Source organism: Anolis sagrei, chromosome 12 (genome assembly GCF_037176765.1).
Source record: "Anolis sagrei isolate rAnoSag1 chromosome 12, rAnoSag1.mat, whole genome shotgun sequence".
NCBI classification, from domain to species: Eukaryota; Metazoa; Chordata; class Lepidosauria; order Squamata; family Dactyloidae; genus Anolis; species Anolis sagrei.
Genome location: NC_090032.1, coordinates 20,783,602 through 20,807,136, shown reverse-complemented (window position 1 = coordinate 20,807,136; position 23,535 = coordinate 20,783,602). Strand labels below are relative to the sequence as shown.

The following is a 23,535-nucleotide window of genomic DNA, read 5'->3' as shown; positions in this document are numbered from 1 at the left end:
GAGGTGGGTGGAGCTTCAAAGGTGGGTGGGGCTTCAAAGGTGGGTGGGGCTTCAAAGGTGGGTGGGGCTTCAAAGGTGGGTGGAGCTTCAAAGGTGGATGGTTTTCATAGGTGGGTGGAGATTCAAAGGTAGGTGGGACTTCACAAGTGGGTGGGGCTTCATAGGTGGGTGGAGCTTCAAAGATGGGTGGGGCATCAAATGTGGATTCCGCTTCAAAGGTGGATGGGCTTCACAACTGGGTGGGGCTTCAAAGATGGGTGGGGCATCAGAGGTAGGTGGGACTTCACAAGTGGGTGGGGCTTCAAAGGTGGGTGGAGCATCAAATGTAGGTGGGGCTTCAACGGTGGATGGAGCATCAGAGGTAGGTGGGACTTCACAAGTGGGTGGGGCTTCAAAGGTGGCTGGAGCTGCAAAGGTGGATGGTCTTCATAGGTGGGTGGAGATTCAAAGGTTGATGGGCTTCAAAGGTGGGTGGAGATTCAAAGGTAGGTGGGACTTCACAAGTGGGTGGGGCTTCAGAGGTGGGTGGAGCTTCAAAGGTGGGTGGGGCTTCAAAGGTGGGTGGGGCTTCAAAGGTGGGTGGGGCTTCAAAGGTGGGTGGAGCTTCAAAGGTGGATGGTTTTCATAGGTGGGTGGAGATTCAAAGGTAGGTGGGACTTCACAAGTGGGTGGGGCTTCATAGGTGGGTGGAGCTTCAAAGATGGGTGGGGCATCAAATGTGGATTCCGCTTCAAAGGTGGATGGGCTTCACAACTGGGTGGGGCTTCAAAGATGGGTGGGGCATCAGAGGTAGGTGGGACTTCACAAGTGGGTGGGGCTTCAAAGGTGGGTGGAGCATCAAATGTAGGTGGGGCTTCAACGGTGGATGGAGCATCAGAGGTAGGTGGGACTTCACAGGTGGGTGGAGCATCAGAGGTAGGTGGGACTTCACAAGTGGGTGGGGCTTCAAAGGTGGGTGGGGCATCAAATGTAGGTGGGGCTTCAACGGTGGATGGAGCATCAGAGGTAGGTGGGACTTCACAAGTGGGTGGGGCTTCAAAGGTGGATGGACATTTAAAGGTGGGTGGGACATCAAATGTGGATTGAGCTTCAAAGGTTGAGGGGCTTCAAAAGTAGCTGGGGCTTCAAACATGGGTGGAGCTTCAAAGGTAGGTGGGACTTCAAAAGTGGGTGGAGCTTCAAAAGTAGATGGGACTTAGAGGTGGGTGGGGCTTCAAAGGTGAGTGGGGCTTCAATTGTGGGTGGAGCATCAAAGGTAGGTGAAACTTCACAAGTGGATGGGACTTCATAGCTGGCTGGAGCATCAAAGATGGATGGGCTTCACAGGTGGGTGGAGCTTCAAAGGTAGGTGGGGCTTCAAAGGTGGGTGGGGTATCAAATGTGGATTGAACTTCAAAGGTGGGTGGGGTTTCAATTGTGAGTTGAGCTTCAAAGGTTGAGGGGCTTCAAAGGTGGGTTGAGCTTCAAAGGTAGGTGGGACTTCACAGATGAATGGGGCTTCAAAGGTGGGTTGGACTTCAAAGATGTGTGGGACATCAAATGTGGAATGAGCTTCAAAGGTAGGTGGAGCTTCAAAGGTAGGTAGGACTTCAAAGGTGGGTGGAGTGTCAAAGGTAAGTGTGGCTTCAAAGTGGGTGGGGCATCAAATGTGGATTGAGCTTCAAAGGTATGTGGGACTTCACAGATGAATGGGGCTTCAGAGGTGGGTAGAGTTTCAAAGGTGGGTGAGGTTACAAAGTTGGGTGGGGCTTCAAAGGTGGGTTGAGCTTCAAAAGTAGGTGGGACTTCAATGGTGGGTGGGGCTTCACAAATGGGTAGGGCTTCAAAGGTGGGTGGAGCATCAAAGGTAGGTGGGACTTCACAGGTCAGTGGTGGGTGGGGGTACAAAGGGGGTGGGTCTTCAAAGGTGGGTGGGGCTTCAAATGTAGATTGAACTTCAAAGGTGGATGGGGTTTCGATTGTGAGTTGAGCTTCAAAGGTAGGTGGGACTTCACAGGTTAATGGAGCTTCAAAGATGGGTGGAGCTTCAAAGGTGGATGGAGCTTCAAAGGTAGGTGGGACTTCACAGATCAGTAGGGCTTCATGGGGGTTGGGTATCAAATGTGGATTGAGCTTCAAAGGTGAGTGGGGTTTCAATTGTGAGTTGACCTTCAAAGGTGAGTGGGGTTTCAATAGTGAGTTGACCTTCAAAGGTGAGTGGGGTTTCAAAGGTGGGTTGACCTTCAAAGGCGAGTGGGGTTTCAATTGTGAGTTGACCTTCAAAGGTGAGTGGGGTTTCAATTGTGGGTTGACCTTCAAAGGCGAGTGGGGCTTCAATTGTGAGTTGACCTTCAAAGGCGAGTGGGGCTTCAATTGTGAGTTGACCTTCAAAGGCGAGTGGGGCTTCAATTGTGAGTTGACCTTCAAAGGTGAGTGGGGCTTCAAAGGTGGGTTGAGCATCAAAGGTGAGTGGGGCTTCAAAGGTGGGTTGACCATCAAAGGTAGGTGGGACTTCACAGATGAGTGGGTTCTTCAATTTTGAGTTGAGCTTCAAAGGTGGGTGGAGCATTGGCCCCTAAAGTCAGTGTGACATCCTTTCTCCATCTCCTCCAAACCCCCCAACCCATCTTTTGCAGATGTCCTGGTGGTCTTGATGACGGATGCTCTCATCTTCCTCCAGGAGAAGGACCAAAAGTACACTTTCCCAACTTTGGTGAGTGAGTGGCCTTTTCTTAGGCCAGGAATCCTCAGAAGTAGCTCTTCCAGTTCCTTCCTCTGAAATGTCTTCTGTGGCACCTTGGATTCGCTGGTGGTCTCCCATACAACACTTCTACCATTCTTCTTCCAAATGGAATGAGTCCTGCAGATGTTGACGTTCTCCTCCATTCCTTTCCCACAGGACAAGCCAGCAGTCATCTCCATCCAAAACCTGATTGTCCGAGACATTGCCAACCAAGAGAAGGGCATGTTCCTCATCAGCAACACGCCTCCGGAGATGTACGAGGTCCACACGGCCTCCCGTGACGACCGCAACACTTGGATGAGGCAAATCCAGCAGGCCGTCAAGCTGTGAGTTGACTTAGATCTTGGAGTTGTGTCCAGAGATTGGAAAGATTGGCTTCCTGGTCTGCAGGACCCTAGTCATTGGCTGTGAGATGGGTTCTGTAGTCCAAAATGGGATCCAAGTGGGAAAAAGAGAAGGAACAGTTCTCTAAAACTGGATTTCAAAAGTTCTCCCAATTGGAAGCCTATGCAGCAGTGACACCTAGTGATTGAAGGTAGTATTGCAAGGGAATGGGACAACCTCTGGATGGCAAGTCTTCCCAATTGGAAGCCTATGCAGCAGTGACACCTAGAGACTGAAAGTAGTATTGCGAGGAAATTGAACAATCTCTAAATGTAACTCTAGATCTAGAAGGACATTACTTGTAATGTTACTTCCTGTCCACTGGCCAGATCCTTAATGTCCTACCTTCCCAGCAAATATAAAATATAAAAAAATTAAAATTTAGAATTTAGAATTTTAAAAAATTTAAAATTTAAAATTTAAAATATATAAAATAATATAAAATAATATAAAATATATAAAATAATATAAAATATAAAATAATATAAAATTTAAAATTTAAAATAAGATAAAATTTGAAATTTAAAAATAATATAAAATAATATAAAATAATATAAAATTAAAATTTAGAATTTAGAATTAAAAAAAATAAAATATATAATATATATAAAATTTAAAATAATATAAAATATAACATAATATAAAATTTGAAATATAAAATAATATAAAATTTGAAATATAAAATAATATAAAATTTGAAATATAAAATAATATAAAATTTGAAATATAACATAATATAAAATTTGAAATATAAAATAATATAAAATTTGAAATATAAAATAATATAAAATTTGAAATATAAAATAATATAAAATTTGAAATATAAAATAATATAAAATTTGAAATATAAAATAATATAAAATTTAAAATATAACATAATATAAAATTTAAAATATAACATAATATAAAATTTGAAATATAAAATAATATAAAATTTGAAATATAAAATAATATAAAATTTAAAATATAACATAATATAAAATTTAAAATATAACATAATATAAAATTTGAAATATAAAATAATATAAAATTTGAAATATAAAATAATATAAAATTTGAAATATAAAATAATATAAAATTTGAAATATAAAATAATATAAAATTTGAAATATAAAATAATATAAAATTTGAAATATAAAATAATATAAAATTTGAAATATAAAATAATATAAAATTTGAAATATAAAATAATATAAAATTTGAAATATAAAATAATATAAAATTTGAAATATAAAATAATATAAAATTTGAAATATAAAATAATATAAAATTTGAAATATAAAATAATATAAAATAATATAAAATAATATAAAATAATTTAAAATAATATAAAATTTAAAATAATATAAAATTTAAAATATAAAATATAAAATAATATAAAATTTGAAATTTAAAAATTAAAAATAATATAAAATCTAAAATTTAAAAATAATATATAATTTGAAATATAAAATAATATAAAAATTAAAATATAAAATAATATAAAATATTCAATAACATATAATATAAAATAATATAAAAATAAAAATATAATATAAATTTAAAATATAAAATAATATAAAATTTAAAATATATAAAATAATATAAAATATCAAATAATATAAAATAGCAAATAATATAAAATTTAAAATATAAAATAAAAATTTAAAAATTTTAAAAATTTAAAATTAAAAAAAAATAAAAATTAAGTTGTGGGGATGATGGGTGTTGTGACTCTCCAAATCTAGAAAGACATGACTCAGACGATATCCACAAGGATTTACACCCATAAGGTTATTTCCACTCCTCTACCCGGACTGTAGTGCTGATTCTTTCCAAGTAAATGGGGATGATGGGTGTTGCAACTCTCCAATCTAGAAGGAAACAGGTTTGGATGGACACCTGGAAGCTCAAACCTATTTCTTTTGCCTTCTCCTTCCAGTTGCCCCGACCGAGTGGATTTCCCGCTCATCGAGTCGGAAAATGACGCTTCCCTGCGGAAACTGAAAGGTAAGGGAATTGTAGTTTGGTGAGGAACATTTAGGCAGCGGTATTGAGTGATTTGCATATGTATTAAATAATCAATATTAATAAATAGTAGACAATATTAAATAATCAATATGAATAAAAATTAAACAAAATGAACCATGAAGCTGATTGTTTGGGCAATGCCCGGGGAGCAAGCCGAGCCTGGGACTTTTGGGTACTGTTACATTTTTGTTCAGGCTTGACGAGAGAAGCTGGTGTTGCTGATTGTTTGGGCAATGCCCAGGGAGCAAGCCGAGCCTGGGACTTTTGGGTACTGTTACATTTTTGTTCAGGCTTGACGAGAGAAGCTGGTGTTGCTGATTGTTTGGGCAATGCCCAGGGAGCAAGCCGAGCCTGGGACTTTTGGGTACTGTTACATTTTTGTTCAGGCTTGACGAGAGAAGCTGGTGTTGCTGATTGTTTGGGCAATGCCCAGGGAGCAAGCCGAGCCTGGGACTTTTGGGTACTGTTACATTTTTGTTCAGGCTTGACGAGAGAAGCTGGTGTTGCTGATTGTTTGGGCAATGCCTGGGGAGCAAGCCGAGCCTGGGACTTTTGGGTACTGTTACATTATTGTTCAGGCTCGAGCTATTCAGGTGCAGAGAGACACAGTTTGACGAGAGAAGCTGGTGTTGCTGATTGTTCGGGCAATGCCTGGGGAGCAAGCTGAGCCTGGGACTTTTGGGTACTGTTACATTATTGTTCAGGCTCGAGCTATTCAGGTGCAGAGAGACACAGTTTGACGAGAGAAGCTGGTGTTGCTGATTGTTCGGGCAATGCCTGGGGAGCAAGCTGAGCCTGGGACTTTTGGGTACTGTTACATTATTGTTCAGGCTCGAGCTATTCAGGTGCAGAGAGACACAGTTTGACGAGAGAAGCTGGTGTTGCTGATTGTTTGGGCAATGCCTGGGGAGCAAGCCGAGCCTGGGACTTTTGGGTACTGTTTCATTATTGTTCAGGCTCGAGCTATTCAGGTGCAGAGAGACACAGTTTGACGAGAGAAGCTGGTGTTGCTGATTGCTTGGGCAATGCCTGGGGAGCAAGCCGAGCCTGGGACTTTTGGGAACTGTTACATTATTGTTCAGGCTCGAGCTATGCACATACAGAGAGACACAGTTTGACAAGAGAAGCTGGTGTTGCTGATTGTTTGGGCAATGCCGGGGGAGCAAGCCGAGCCTGGGACTTTTGGGTACTGTTACATTATTGTTCAGGCTCGAGCTATTCAGGTGCAGAGAGACACAGTTTCACGAGAGAAGCTGGTGTTGCTGATTGTTTGGGCAATGCCTGGGGAGCAAGCCGAGCCTGGGACTTGTGGGTACTGTTACATTATTGTTCAGGCTCGAGCTATTCAGGTGCAGAGAGACACAGTTTGACGAGAGAAGCTGGTTCAAGTGGCGTCGAACGTTCTCCAATTCTCTGTCTTCTTCCAGACAAGATCCAACAGCACGACCGGGAAATCGCTGAGCTCCTGGAGCAGAAAGTGGGCTTCTTTGCCGAACTCGTGGCTCTCCAGAGCGGCAGCGAGGAGGGACCCGCATCCGGCGCAAACCCTCGCTCCCTTTTCCGCACGGAATCGTCGGATGCACCCCACGGCGAAAAGCTCATCCAGGAGGCGGTCAAGGAAGGTAGGAGGACACCATGGCATACAAACACAATATGGCTTTATGGCAGAATCCAAATATAATAATAATAATAATAATAATAATAATAATAATAATGGCATGTAAACACAATATGGCTTGATGGCAGAATCCAAATATTATAATAATAATAATAATAATAAATGGCATAGAAACACAATATAGCTTGATGGCAGAATCCAGATATAATAATAATAATAATAATAATAATAATAATAGTAATAATAATATCATGCGTATTCAGTGGCAGAGTAGCAAAGTGCAAGGGCAGATGCCGTAACTGTGTCTAGTTGTGAACCCCAGGTTGTGCCACTCTGCTTTTGGATGATATTATTTCTGGCACCCACTTTTTGACTGGTATTCAAGCAGTGCTTCTTGTAAGTCGGAGCACCGTCCAGAGTGACTCCCATGTATGTGGGTGCGCTGCAATGCTCCAGTGGGATTCCTTCCCAGGTAATAATCCTCAGAGCTCGGGATGCTTGTCTGTTCTTAAGGTGAAAAGCATGTGTCTGCATTTTAGATGGATTAGGAATCAGCTGGTTTTCCCTCTAATAGGCAGTAAGAGCACCTAAAGCTTCAGAGAGCTTCTGTTCGACCATTTCAAAGCTCCCTGCTTGGGTGGTGATGGCACGATCGTCAGCGTAGATGGATTAGGAATCAGCTGGTTTTCCCTCTAATAGGCAGTAAGAGCACCTAAAGCTTCAGAGAGCTTCTGTTCGGCCATTTCAAAGCTCCCTGCTTGGGTGGTGATGGCACGATCATCAGCATAGATGGATTAGGAATCAGCTGGTTTTCCCTCTAATAGGCAGTAAGAGCACCTAAAGCTTCGGAGATCTTCTGTTTGACCATTTCAAAGCTCCCTGCTTGGGTGGTGATGGCATGATCGTCAGCGTAGATGGATTAGGAATCGGCTGGTTTTCCCTCTAATAGGCAGTAAGAGCACCTAAAACTTCGGAGAGCTTCTGTTCCACCATTTCAAAGCTCCCTGCTTGGGTGGTGATGGCACGATCGTCAGCGTAGATGGATTAGGAATCGGCTGGTTTTCCCTCTAATAGGCAGTAAGAGCACCTAAAGCTTCAGAGAGCTTCTGTTCCACCATTTCAAAGCTCCCTGCTTGGGTGGTGGTGGCATGATCGTCCGCATAGATGGATTAGGAATCGGCTGGTTTTCCCTCTAATAGGCAATAAGAGCACCTAAAGCTTCAGAGAGCTTCTGTTCGACCATTTCAAAGCTCCCTGCTTGGGTGGTGATGGCATGATCGTCAGCATAGATGAAACTCTGTCCCTTTTTAACTGACGTGTGAATTCTGTTTTAATTGCTATTATCTTGTAGGTTTTAAATTGCATTTAATGACAATCACAATATTTTCTTCTCGCAGTGGAACTTCTCAAAGACCTCTTTTTGGGACCCAACTGGGACCGAGACCAAAACCACGCTCCCAATGGCTGCCCCAATAACGCCGCAAGTACGATGCCTCCATCCTTTTGCAAGTTTTCCTGGGTCTCACTGAAAGAATGTAAACAGGAAACACTAGAAGGGTTTGGTGGGCATTGACCTTGAGTTTGGGAGTTGTAGTTCAACTACAACTCACAAATGTCAAGGTCTATTTCCCCCAAACTCCACCAGTGTTCACATTTGGGCGTATTGACTATCTGTGCCAAGTTTGGTCCAGATCTATCATTGTTTGAGTCCACAGTGCACTCTGGATGGAGGTGAACTACAACTCCCAAAATCAAGGTCAAAGCCCCCCAAACCCTTCTAGTGTTTTCTGTTGGTCATGGGAACTCTGTGTGCCAAGCTTGGTTCAATTCATTCATTGGTGGAGTTCAGAATGCTCTTTGGTCGTAGGTGAACTATAAATCCCAGCAACTACAACTCCCAAATGTCAATGTCTATTTCCCCCAAAGTCCACCAGTGTTCAAGTTTGGCCATATTGAGTATCCGTGCCAAGTTTGGTCCAGATCCATCATTGTTTGAGTTCGGGATGTAGGTGAACTACAACTCCCAAACTCAAGGTCAATGCCGACCAAACCTATCCAGTATTTTCTGCCATATCATGGGATTTCTATGTTCCAATAATTGGTTCAATTCCATCGTTGGTGGAGTTCAGAATGCTCTTTGATTGTAGGTGAACTATAAATCCCAGCAAGTACAAATCCCAAATGTCAAGGTCTATTTCCCCCAAACTCCACCAGTGTTCACATTTGGGCATATTGAGTATTGGTCCAGGTCTATTATTGTTTGAGTCCACAGTGTTCTCTGTATGTAGGTGAACTACAACTCCCAAACTCAAGGTCAATGCCCACCAAACCCTTCCAGTATTTTCTGTTGGTTCTGTGTTCAATTCCATGCCTTCTTCTCTTTTTCCCTACAGATGGGGAAACCGGGAACGTAAACGGCGCACTTGAAATCCCAAGGGCTGAGTCCGAGCCCAACCCGCGGGTAAGTCTCTCCAAAGTACGATGGCCGCAGTTGCGTTGTGTTGTGTTGACATCTAGATTCGCTTTCAGGCCCATTGGCTTGGGGATCATTTGAACTCAGAACATCTTGGGGTTAAATATTAATAAATAATATTTATTTAAATCATAAATATTATTTATTAATATTTAAGCCCAAGATATTCTGGGTTCATTTTGTTTAATATTTATTTATTAATATTTATTATTGTTTACTATTTATTAATATTTATTATTTAATATTATCTACTATTTATTAATATTTATTCTGGGTTCATTTATTCTGGGTTAATATTCATTAATATTTATTATTTAATATTATCTACTATTTATTAATATTTATTCTGGGTTCATTTATTCTGGGTTAATATTCATTAATATTTATTATTTAATATTATCTACGATTTATTAATATTTATTCTGGGTTAATATTTATTAATATTTATTATTTAATATTATCTATGATTTATTAATATTTATTCTGGGTTCATTTATTCTGGGTTAATTTTTATTAATGTTTGTTATTTAATATTATTTACTATTTATTAATATTTATTCTGGGTTAATATTTATTAATATTTATTATTTAATATTATCTACGATTTATTAATATTTATTCTGGGTTCATTTATTCTTGGTTAATATTTATTAATATTTATTATTTAATATTATCTACGATTTATTAATATTTATTCTGGGTTAATATTTATTAATATTTATTATTTAATATTATCTACGATTTATTAATATTTATTCTGGGTTCATTTATTCTGGGTTAATATTTATTAATATTTATTATTTAATATTATCTACGATTTATTAATATTTATTCTGGGTCCATTTATTCTGGGTTAATTTTTATTAATGTTTGTTATTTAATATTATTTACTATTTATTAATATTTATTCTGGGTTAATATTTATTAATATTTATTATTTAATATTATCTACGATTTATTAATATTTATTCTGGGTTAATATTTATTAATATTTATTATTTAATATTATCTACTACTTATTAATATTTATTCTGGGTCCATTTATTCTGGGTTAATATTCATTAATATTTGTTATTTAATATTGTCTACTATTTATTAATATTTATTCTGGGTTAATATCTATTAATATTTATTATTTAATATTATCTACTACTTATTAATATTTATTCTGGGTCCATTTATTCTGGGTTAATATTTATTAATATTTATTATTTAATATTATCTACTACTTATTACTATTTATTCTGGGTCCATTTATTCTGGGTTAATATTCATTAATATTTGTTATTTAATATTGTCTACTATTTATTAATATTTATTATTTAATATTTATTATTTAATATTTATTAAATAATAAATATTAATCAATATTAAACTAAATGAACCCAGAATATTTTGGGCTTAAATATTAATATTTAAGCCTAATATTAATATTTAAGTTCAAGATATTCTGGGTTCATTTTGTTTAATATTTATTTATATTTATTATTTAATATTGTCTACTATTTATTAATATTTATTATCTAATATTTATTAAATAATAAATATTAAACAAAATGAATCCAGAATATCTTGGGCTTAAATATTAGTAAATAATATTTATTTAAATAATAATTATTATTTATTAATATTTAAGCCCAAAATAATTCGGGTTCATTTTGTTTAATATTTATTAATATTTATTATTAAATATGTATTAAATAATAAATATTTATAAATATTAAACAAAATGAATATTTATTATTTAATATTATTTATTATTTAATATTTATTAATAAATATGAATAAATATTAAACTAAATGAACCCAGAAAATCTTGGGCTTAAACATTAGTAAATAATATTTATTTAAATAGTAAATATTATTTATTAATATTTAAGTCCAAAATAATTCGGGTTCATTTTGTTTAACATTTATTAATATTTATTATTTAATATTGTCTAATATTTATTAATATTTAATATTTATTAAATAATAAATATTAATAAATATTAAACAAAATGAACCCAGAATAGCTTGGGCTTAAATATTAATAAATAATGTTTATTTAAATTAATATTATTTATTAATACTTAAGCCCAAGGTATTCTGGATGTATTTTGTTTAATATTTATTAATATTTATTATTTAATATTGTCTACTATTTATTTTTATTATTTAATAAATATTAAATTATAAATGTTAATAAATGTTAAACAAAATGAATATTAATACATAAAATTTATTAAATAATAAATATTATTTATTAGTACTTAAGCCCAAGATAATCCAGGTTCATTTTTTGAAAATATTTATTAATATTTATTATTTAATATTGTTTAATATATATTAATATTTATTAAATAAATATTAAACAAAATGAACCCAGACTATCTTGGGCTTAAATATTAATAAATAATATTTATTTAAATAATAAACATTATTTATTAATATTTAAGACCAAGATAATCCAGGTTCATTTTGTTTAATATTTATTTATATTTATTATTTAATATTGTCTCTTAATAAATATTAGAAAAATAATAAATAATAAATATTAAACAAAATGAAACCAGAATATCTTCAGCTTTAATATTAATAAATAATATTTTGAATAATAAATATTATTTATTAATATCTAAGACCAAGATATTCTGGGTTCATTTTGTTTAATATTTAATATTTAATATTATTTAGTATTTATTATTTAATATTTATTAAATAATAAATATTAATAAATATTACACAAAATGAACCCAGAATATCTTGGGCTTAAATATTAATAAATAATATTTATTAAATCATAAATAATTATTTATTAATATCTAAGCCCAAGATATTCTGGGTTTATTTTGTTTAATATTTATTCATATTTATTTTTAATAAATAATCAATATTAATCAATATTTCATCTGCCCGCGTTTGGGTCAGTTCGTGCCCAGCTTGCTTTTGATCAAGTTTTCTTGCGCTTCTGATTTAGGATGGGAACGGAAACCAGTTGAATCAGAAAGGACCTCAAGAGGTGAGAAATGCTCAACGAGGAAAAGCAAATTAAATAATATTTATTTATTTATTTATTGACAGCAGTCTTTTGCACGCTGCTGGAAGGTTTTATGGTATCTTAAATTAGTTAAATTAGCCTCCCCGCATAAAGTGGTACCTAAATTTCCTACTTGACAGATGCCACTGTCTTTTGGGCTGCATAGGTCAACAGCAAGCTAGACTATGAATGGTCGGGAGCTCACTCTGAACCGGGCTGGTTTCGAACTCATGACCTCCTGGATAGTTAAATTAACCTCCCAAGTAAAGTGGTAGCTAAATTTCCTACTTGGCAGATGCCACTGTCTTTTGGGTTGCATAGGTCAACAGCAAGCTAGACTATAAATGGTCAGGAGCTCACTCCGACCCGGGCTGGTTTCGAACTCATGACCTCTCGGATAGTTGAATTAGCCTCCCCGCATAAAATGGTACCTACATTTCCTACTTGACAGATGCCACTGTCTTTCGGGCTGCATAGGTCAACAGCAAGCTAGACTATTAATGGTCGGGAGCTCACTCTGACCCGGGCTGCTTTCGAACTCATGACCTCTTGGATAGTTAAATTAGCCTCCCACATAAAGTGGTACCTAAATTTCCTACTTGACAGATGCAATTGTCTTTCAGGCTACATAGGTCAACAGCAAGCTAGACTATAAATGGTCGGGAGCTCACTCCGAACCGGGCTGGTTTCGAACTCATGACCTCTCGGATAGTCAAATTAACCTCCCACATAAAGTGGTACCTAAATTTCCTACTTGACAGATGCCGCTGTCTTTCGGGCTGCATAGGTCAACAGCAAGCTAGACTATAAATGGTTGGGAGCTCACTCCAACCCGGGCTGGTTTCGAACTCATGACATCTCAGTTAGCTAAATTAGCCTCCCCACATAAAGTGGTACCTACATTTCCTACTTGACAGATGCCACTGTCTTTCAGGCTGCATAGGTCAACAGCAAGCTAGACTATAAATGGTTGGGAGCTCACTCCGACCCGGGCTGGTTTCGAACTCATGACATCTCAGTTAGCTAAATTAGCCTCCCGCATAAAGTGGTACCTAAATTTCCTACTTGACAGATGCCACTGTCTTTCAGGTTGCATAGGTCAACAGCAAGCTAGACTATAAATGGTCGGGAGTTCACTCCGACCTGGGCTGGTTTCGAACTCACGACCTCTCGGTTAGTTAAATTAGTCTCCCTGCATAAAGTGGTACCTAAATTTCCTACTTGACAGATGCAACTGTCTTTGGGGTTGCATAGGTCAACAACAAGCTAGACTATAAATGGTTGGGAGCTCACTCCGACTCGGGCTGGTTTCGAACTCATGACATCTCAGTTAGCTAAATTAGCCTCCCGCATAAAGTGGAACCTATATTTCCTTCTTGACAGATGCAACTATTTTTCGGGTTGCATAGGTCAACAGCAAGCTAGACTTTTAATGGTCGGGAGCTCACTCCGACCTGGGCTGACCTCTCGGTTAGTTAAATTAGCCTCCCCGCATAAAGTGGTACCTAAATTTCCTACTTGACAGATGCAACTGTCTTTCGGGCTGCATAGGTCAACAGCAAGCTAGACTATTAATGGTCGGGAGCTCACTCCGACCTGGGCTGACCTCTCGGTTAGTTAAATTAGCCTCCCCGCATAAAGTGGTACCTAAATTTCCTACTTGACAGATGCAACTGTCTTTCGGGCTGCATAGGTCAACAGCAAGCTAGACTATTAATGGTCGGGAGCTCACTCCGACCTGGTCTGACCTCTCGGTTAGTTCAATTAGCCTCTCCGCATAAAGTGGTACCTAAATTTCCTACATGACAGATGCAACTTTATTTGGGGTTGCATAGGTCAACAGCAAGCTAGACTATTAATGGTCGATGAAGCAGCCAGATGGTGAATTATAGTTTTCTTCTCTCCCGCAGGAAGTGTTGCAGCGGCTCCGAACTCTCTATTCTCTACTGCACGGACTTCAGGTCAGTTTGAGTGGAAATGTATTGGGTGCTTCCTTGCATAACGTTGGGAAAGGAGTACGATTTACAACAGGCCGTCCCCATGTGAACATTTGCCTTGGAGGATGGTGGACTCGTCTTCCTCGGAGGTCAATTAAACCGGGGTTGGATGTCCATCTTCCAAGACATTATTTGGTCTTTCTTCAATGTGTAGCGTGACTTAACTTGGAAAGGATTTGTAACAGAGACCGGGCTTTATAAGAAAATGTAACAAGTTTATTTAAATGTATCAGAAGCTTGATAGTTTCAATGTTTCTTGACTCTTAGAGGCACATATCTTCAGATGTTACATTTATAACATTCCTTAAAACAACTCTTCCTTCCACTAAGCAGGTTTCAAACTATTTTTCTTCAAACTGTGTTTCTTTCCTTAATAGATTTCTTCAGATACAAGCTTATGACAGAATGGGGTTGGGCTCAATGACCTCAGGAGTCTATTCCAATGCCATAATCCTTGCCCTTTTGTATCCTGTTTGTTTTTGGATGCTCTGCTTTATTCTCAGGGTAGTTTTCATCTCTGGAAGCCTTCTCAGGGTAGTTTTCATCTTTTGGGAGTGCTTTAATTGTGTCTTCCTGTATGACAGCATGGAGTTGGACTCAATGACCTCAGGAGTCTATTCCAATGATATAAATATTGCCCTTTGGTATCCTGTTTGTTTTTGGATGCTCCACTTTATTCGTAGCGTAGTTTTCATCCTTGGAAGCCTTCAGAGATTGGATGTACCTCTCTTTGGAGTGCTTTAATTGTGTCTTCCTGTAGGACAACATGGGGTTGGGCACAATGACCACTGGATTTTTTAACAGAGACTGGGCTTTATAAGAAAATGTAACAAGTTTATTGAAATGTAGCAGAGGCTTGATGGTTTCAATGTTTCTTGACTCTTAGAGGCACATATCTGCCCTGCAATTTTTAAACTAAAGACTACCTTCCTGGTTCTCACAACACAACAGAACCAGCCACTCCTGCAGTTCACAGACTGCAGACTGACCGTTTTAAAATGGCTGCCCTGCCAAGTGACAGTTGGCTCCGCCCCTTTTTCCATAGCAACCCAGCTCAAAGTGAGCTGAGCTGGCTACCCCCCCCCCCCCCCCAGTTATCACACTTCACCACAGAAGCCTTCAGAGATTGGATGTACATCTCTTGGGAGCGCTTTAATTGTGTCCTCCTGTATGACAGCATGGGGTTGGACTTAATGACCTTTGGAGTCTAATCCGATGCCATAATTCTTGTGTATCCTGTTTGGTTTTGGATGCTCTGTTTTATTCTTAGGGTAGTTTCCATCCTTGGAAGCCTTCAGAGACTGGATGTACATCTCTCGGGAGTGCTTTAATTGTGTCTTCCTGTATGACAGAACGGGGTTGGGCTCAATGACCTCTGAAGTCTATTCCAATGCCATAAACCTTGCCCTTTTGTATCCTGTTTGATTTTGGATGCTCTGCTTTATTCGTAGCATAGTTTTCATCCTAGGAAGCCTTCGGAGATTGGATGTACATCTCTTGGGAGCGCTTTAATTGTGTCTTCCTGTATGACAGAATGGGGTTGGGTTCAATGACATCTGGAACAGAGACCGGGCTTTATAAGAAAATTTAACAAGTTTATTGAAATGTAGCAGAAGCTTGATGGTTTCAATGTTTCTTGACTCTTAGAGGCACATATCTTCAGATGTTACATTTATAACATTCCTTAAAACAACTCTGGAAAGGACTCTTCCTTCCAATTCTTGCTTTTTCTCCCCTCCAGGGTGTCGTAGCCCACCAGGACACCCTTTTAGAAATGCAGTGCCAAGAGGCCAGCGAACGGCGTGAGCGGCTGAACCGGACCAACTCTCGCAAGGAGGGCTCTTCATCCGCTTCCTCGCAAGCCACGGACCTTTCGCTGCTGCAGAAGCAGCACACTCTCCTGCAAGAGGAGCTGAGCCGATGCCGGCAGCTGTGCCAAGAGAAGACCCAAGAAGTGGCGGCGCTGGAGGCTCGGCTGCGGGAGAGTGAGGCGGAGAGGCTTCGGCAAGAGCGGGAGGCCGAAGAGGCGCGGCAGAAATTGGCCTCCCTCCGGCAACCCCTTGAGGCGATGGCATGGTTTTGGAAGGGCGGCGAGCCCCGGAGGCGTAGTCTGCCCGCTGGCGATGCTCTGTACCAAAGCTTCACCCCACCGCCGGTAAGGAACCTCTCCAGGGAGCAGATGAGATTTTGGAAAATCTCCATAACTTTTGGGAGATTTTATGATCTTTGGAAAGGCATTCGTGCAAGGCAATGAGGTTTCTCAGCTGTTAAACTGATGTACCTACCTAGGTATGTCTTTGAACTGTCAGGAACAAAGATATGCCATTGCACAAACATACAGTGGTCCTTCACTTATCGCGGGTATTACGTTCCTCGACCACCCGCGATAAGTGAAGTGAATCGGAAATTATTCAGCTTTTTCCCGCTTCTGGGAATCTTCGTAATTCGGAATACATTCGGAAAAATTACCTTTTTGAAGCAATTTTGGAGTTTTTAACGAAACCGGAAGTCCCTTTGCCCCTCCGAAGCTTTTCCTTTTTGTTACGAATCGGGAAGTGAGTCGGAAATTATTCCGCTTTTTCCCGCTTCTGGGAATCTTCGTAATTCAGAATACATTCGGAAAAATTACCCTTTTGAAGCAATTTTGGAGTTTTTAAGGAAACCGGAAGTCCCTTTGCCCTTCCTTAAGCTTTTTCCTCCATTTTTATTACGAATCAGGAAGTGAGTCAGAAATTATTCCGCTTTTTCCCGCTTCTGGGAATCTTCGTAATTCGGAATACATTTGGAAAAATTACTTTTTTGAAGCAATTTTGAAGTTTTTAAGGAAACCGGAAGTCACTTTACCCTTCCTTAAGCTTTTTCTGCCATTTTTGTTACGAATCAGGAAGTGAGTCGGAAATTATTCAGCTTTTTCCCGCTTCTGGGAATCTTTGCAATTCGGAATACATTCGGAAAAATTACCTTTTTGAAGCGATTTTGAAGTTTTTAAGGAAACCGGAAATCCCTTTGCCCTTCCGAAGCTTTTTCCAACATTTTTGTTATGAATCAGGAAGTGAGTCGGAAATTATTCAGCTTTTTCCCGCTTCTGGGAATCTTCGTAATTCGGAATACATTTGGAAAAATTACCTTTTTGAAGCAATTTTGGAGTTTTTAAGGAAACCGGAAGTCCCTTTTACCCTCCTTAAGCTTTTTCTAAAATGGAGTCTGAGTCCTGAACAAGCCCAGATCTGACTACATGGTCTGCAGCCCCTCTCACAACCAAGAGTTAAGGTAGAATTGTATACCAATACACACATATACAATACAATAACCTGGACTTTCTAAGCATACTGTTCCTACTGAAGTCTGAAGCAAACTGTTTCTAAAATGGAGTCTGAGTCCTGAACAAGCCCAGATCTGACCACATGGTCTGCAGCCCCTCTCACAACCAAGAGCTAAGGTGAAATTGTATACCAATACGCGCATATACAATACAATAACTTGGACTTTCTAAGCATAGTGTTCCTACTGAAGTCTGAAGCAAACTGTTTCTAAAATGGAGTCTGAGTACTGAACAAGCCCAGATCTGACCACATGGTCTGCAGCCCCTCTCACATCCAAGAGTTAAGGTAAAATTGTATACCAATATGCACATATACAATACAATAACTTTGACATTTTAAGGATACTGTTCCTACTGAAGTCTGAAGCAAACTGTTTCTAAAATAGAGTCTGAGTCCTGAACAAGCCCAGATCTGACCACATGGTCTGCAGCCCCTCTCACAACCAAGAGTTAAGGTAGAATTGTATACCAATAGGCACATATACTATACAATAACGTTGACATTTTAAGCATACTGTTCCTACTGAAGTCTGAAGCAAACTGTCTCTAAAATGGAGTCTGAGTCCTGAACAAGCCCAGATCTGACCACATGGTCTACAACCCCTCTCACATCCAAGAGTTAAGGGAAAATTGTATACCGATATGCACATATACTATACAATAACTTGGACTTTCTAAGCATAGTGTTCCTACTGAAGTCTGAAGCAAACTGTCTCTAAAATGGAGTCTGAGTCCTGAACAAGCCCAGATCTGACCACATGGTCTACAACCCCTCTCACAACCAAGAGTTAAGGTAGAATTGTATACCAATACGCACATATACTATACAATAACCTGGACTTTCTAAGCATAGTGTTCCTAATGAAGTCTGAAGCAAACTGTTTCTAAAATGGAGTCTGAGTCCTGAACGAGCCCAGATCTGACCACATGGTCTACAACCCCTCTCACAACCAAGAGTTATGGTAGAATTGTATACCAATAGGCACATATACTATACAATAACCAGGACTTTCTAAGCATACTGTTCCTACTGAAGTCTGAAGGAAACTGTTTCTAAAATGGAGTCTGAGTCCTGAACAAGCCCAGAAATGACTACATGGTCTGCAGCCCCTCTCACAACCAAGAGTTAAGGGAAAATTGTATACCAATATGCACATATACAATACAATAATTTTGACATTTTAAGCATACTGTTCCTACTGATGTCTGAAGCTAACTGTTTCTAAAATGGAGTCTGAGTCCTGAACAAGCCCAGATCTCAACCAAGAGTTAAGGGAAAATTGCTTTGTTTCCAACCACAGGCCCGATCCGGCGATGTCCTCTCCCCTGGTTGCCACTCTGTGCATCGGACCTTCGCCGCCTGCCAACGTGATGAAGCGGCGTACCACGGGGTGCCCCTCCGGCTGCAGGAGGGCGACCTGGAGCTGGGGGCGGTTTCGGAGGAAGAGAGCCTGATCCACCCCCAGTCACCCCCTCCCAGCCCACGAGGTGGGTCACAATGCCTCTCCCTTGGTGTGTGTTCAGTGTTCAGCTGACACAATATATTAGATTGCAGTTTCTCAAGTTGCTCCTGACACGACAAATATATATATATAGATGCTATAAATGCAATAATAATAATAATACTATACTAGATCCTATAGATGCCATAATAATCATAACTACAGCAATATAATAGGTGTAATAATAATAATATGTACAACAATAACAATATTTTAGATTCTATAAATGCAATGATAATAATAAGGCATTTGATGGTTGGATCATCAAATGTCTAGATGTCATCGGGGTTTGTGAAAATATTAGAACAAGCCAGTCAAGGTGGTCCCAGTGGTGATCGGCTCACTGGGTGCAGTGCCTAAAGACCTTGGCCTCCACTTAAACACAATCGATCCAGTACAACAGCCAGCAGAGTGACCTTGCTTGCTGTGGACTCATCTTGTTGTGTTTCTAATAATAATAATAATAATAATGCATTTTACTCACTTCCGCATTGTTGGATCATCAAATGTCTAGATGTCATCAGGGTTTGTGAAAATATTAGAACAAGCCAGTTAAGGTTGTCCCAGTGGTGACCTTGTTTGCGGTGGCCTCATCTTGTTGTGTTAATAATAATAATAATAATAATAATTATTATTATTATGCATTTGACTCACTTCCACATTGTTGGATCATCAAATGTCTAGATGTCATCGGGGTTTGTGAAAATATTAGAACAAGCCAGTCAAGGGGGTCCCAGTGGTGACTCATCTTGTTGTGTTTCCAATAATAATAATAATAATAATAATAATAATAATAATAATAAGGCATTTGGGTCAGTTCCACATTGTTGGATCATCAAATGCCTAGATGTCATTGGGGTTTGTGAAAATATTAGAACAAGCCCTTGTTTGCTGTGGACTCATCTTGTTGTGTTTCCAATAATAATAATAATAATAATAATAATAATAATAATAATAAGGCATTTGACTCACTTCCACATTGTTGGATATCATCAAATGCCTAGATGTCATCGGGGTTTGTGAAAATATTAGAAGGGGGGTCCCAGTGGTGATCGGCTCACTGGGTGCAGTGCCTAAAGACCTTGGCCTGCACTTAAACACAATCGATCCAATACAACAGCCAGCAGAGTGACCTTGTTTGCTGTGGAGTCATTTTGTTGTGTTTCTAATAATAATAATAATAATAATAATAATAATAATAATAATAATAATAATAAGGCATTTGGCTCAGTTCCACATTGTTGGATCATCAAATGTCTAGATGTCATCGGGGTTTGTGAAAATATTAGAACAAGCCAGTCAAGGTGGTCCCAGTGGTGACCTTGTTTGCTGTGGACTCATTTGTTGTGTTTCAAATAATAATAGTAATAATAATAATAATAATAATAATAATAATAGGATCTAAAGATCGAACTGCAAAGACTCTGGACTAATCTTGTTGTGTTTCAAATAATAATAATAATAATAATAATAATAATAATAAGGCATAGGGCTCCCTTCCACATTGTTGGATCATCAAATGTCTAGATGTCATCGGGGTTTGTGAAAATATTAGAACAAGCCAGTCAGGGTGGTCCCAGTGGTGATCGGCACACTGGGTTCAGTGCCTAAAGACCTTGGCCTGCACTTAAACACAATCAATCCAATACAGCAGCCAGCAGAGTGACCTTGTTTGCTGTGGACTCATCTTGTTGTGCTTCTAATAATAATAATAATAATAATAATAATAATAATAATAAGGCATTTGGCTCACTTCCACATTGTTGGATCATCAATATCTAGATGTCATCGGGGTTTGGGAAAATATTAGAACAAGCCAGTCAAGGGGGTCCCAGTGGTGACCTTGTTTGCTGTGGACTCATCTTGTTGTGTTTCTAATAATAATAATAATAATAATAATAATAATAATAATAATAATAATAAGGCATTTGACTCACTTCCACATTGTTGGATCATCAAATGTCTAGATGTCATCGGGGTTTGTGAAAATATTAGAACAAGCCAGTCAAGGTAGTCCCAGTGGTGATCTTGTTTGCTGTGGACTCATCTTGTAATAATAATAATAATAATAATAATAATAATAATAATAATAATGCATTTGGCTCACTTCCACATTGTTGGATCATCAAATGCCTAGATGTCATCGGGGTTTGTGAAAATATTAGAACAAGCCAGTCAAGGTGATCCCAGTGGTGATCTTGTTTGCTGTGGACTCATCTTGTTGTGTTAATAATAATAATAATAATAATAATAATAATAAGGCATTTGACGAACTTCCACATTGTTGGATCATCAAATGCCTAGATGTCATCGGGGTTTGTGAAAATATTAGAACAAGCCAGTCAAGGTGATCCCAGTGGTGATCTTGTTTGCTGTGGACTCATCTTGTTGTGTTAATAATAATAATAATAATAATAATAATAATAAGGCATTTGACGAACTTCCACATTGTTGGATCATCAAATGCCTAGATGTCATCGGGGTTTGTGAAAATAGTAGAACAAGCCAGTCAAGCTAGTCCTTGTTTGCTGTGGACTCATCTTGTTGTCATAATAATAATAATAATAATAATAATAATAATAATAATAAAGCATTTGGCTCAGTTCCACATTGTTGGATCATCAAATGTCTAGATGTCATCGGGGTTTGTGAAAATATTAGAACAAGCCCTTGTTTGCTGTGGACTCATCTTGTTGTGTTTCTAATAATAATAATAATAATAATAATAATAATAATAATAAGGCATTTGACTCACTTCCGCATTGTTGGATCATAAAATGTCTAGATGTCACTGGGGTTTGTGAAAATATTAGAACAAGCCAGTAAAGGTGGTCTCAGCGATGTCCTTGTTTGCTGTAGACTCATCTTGTTGTGTTAATAATAATAATAATAATTATTATTATTATTATTATAAGGCGTTTGACTCACTTCCACATTGTTGGATCATCAAATGCCTAGATGTCATCGGGGTTTGTGAAAATATTAGAACAAGCCAGTCAAGGTGGTCCCAGTGGTGACTCATCTTCTTGTGTTTCTAATAATAATAATAATAATAATAATAATAATAATAATAATAATAGGATCTAAAGATCGAACTGCAAAGACTCTGGACTAATCTTGTTGTGTTTCTAATAATAATAATAATAATAATAATAATAATAATAATAATTCCACATTGTTGGATCATCAGATGTCTAGATGTCATCGGGGTTTGTGAAAATATTAGAACAAGCCAGTCAAGGTGGTCCCAGTGGTGATCAGCTCACTGGGTGCAGTGCTTAAAGACCGATCCAGTACAACAGCCAGCAGAGTGACCTTGTTTGCTGTGGAGACATCTTGTTGTGTTTCTAATAATAATAATAATAATAATAATAATAATAATAATAATAAGGCATTTGGCTCACTTCCACATTGTTGGATCCTCAAATGTCTAGATGTCATCGGGGTTTGTGAAAATATTAGAACAAGCCAGTCAAGGTGGTCCCAGTGGTGATCGGCTCACTGGGTGCAGTGCCTAAAGACCTTGGCCTGCACTTAAACACAATCGAACCAATACAACAGCCAGTAGAGTGACCTTGTTTGCTGTGGACTCATGTTGTTGTGTTTATAATAATAATAATAATAATAATAATAATAATAATTGCTTCCCCCCCCCCTCTAGATTTTCTAAGGATGCAGGACATTCCAGAGGAATCCGAAAATGCCCCCGAGCCCAACGTCGGCGACAGCAATTCTTTGGACAGCTAGAGGACGCCCGCCCCGAAAACGTTGGAAAGGGATGGGATTTGTAGTCCAACCTGAACTCATATTGGGAGACGAAGACAACACACACCAAACTAATGTGGGGGGGGGGGAGGGTTCAGGAGGTGGGTGAAGGGGAAATATTCGAATTTGGGACCAACGCTTTTGTTGTTGGATCGCCCCGATTTTAACCCTGCAAAATACACACTGAAATCCAATATTAAAATTGCAGGAAATATTTTGATTTTTCCTCCTTGTTTTGTTTTGTTTTGCAATGGAAACGGCCTTCGCTACGGACGATAGGACTTGTCGTTCAACCCTTCCGGCTTGTGAACGATGGGACTTAGAGTCTGCTCCCTTTGAATAGCGTCACGGCCTCGTATCCGCTCCGGGTTTTAGTCCGAACTGTAATATAAGCATTCGGGGATGGAGAAAGCAGCCTTTTGGAGTCATTTTTTAAATATAAAGTTGGGATTTAAAGTTTTTCAAAGGTTAATAATAGTAATAATACAAAAATGGATTTTGCGTGCCCGCCCGTGTTTCGTTCCAGAAGAGAAAGGACTTGTTTCGTTTTTAAATTAATGCACCAAGACGAAGATTTTTTTTAATTACCTATATATATATATATATTTGAAGAGGACAAGTTGTCTTATTTGTTTCTTGTTGGTCTAATTTGTAAAAAAAAAAAGGAAGGAGGAGAAAAGAAGAAGTTAAATAAAGTTATGGAAGAAAAAATACAAAAGCAAA

At 38.1% G+C, this 23,535-nt stretch overlaps 1 protein-coding gene across 5 annotated transcripts in view; it reads left to right on the top strand.

Moving 5' to 3' along the window:
• ARHGEF2 (Rho/Rac guanine nucleotide exchange factor 2) overlaps positions 1–23,535 on the top strand; it is a 129,621-nt gene extending 106,086 nt beyond the window's left edge. For all 5 annotated transcript variants that reach the window (XM_067472555.1, XM_067472554.1, XM_067472558.1 and 2 more), the window contains 11 exons: positions 2,616–2,692; positions 2,879–3,048; positions 5,028–5,095; positions 6,544–6,738; positions 8,132–8,218; positions 9,128–9,195; positions 12,167–12,208; positions 14,137–14,187; positions 15,965–16,378; positions 18,847–19,033; positions 22,709–23,535. In XM_067472555.1, coding sequence (XP_067328656.1) covers positions 2,616–2,692; positions 2,879–3,048; positions 5,028–5,095; positions 6,544–6,738; positions 8,132–8,218; positions 9,128–9,195; positions 12,167–12,208; positions 14,137–14,187; positions 15,965–16,378; positions 18,847–19,033; positions 22,709–22,794 — 1,445 coding nt within the window. In that variant the 3' untranslated portion in view covers positions 22,795–23,535. The remainder of the gene's footprint in view (positions 1–2,615; positions 2,693–2,878; positions 3,049–5,027; positions 5,096–6,543; positions 6,739–8,131; positions 8,219–9,127; positions 9,196–12,166; positions 12,209–14,136; positions 14,188–15,964; positions 16,379–18,846; positions 19,034–22,708) is intronic.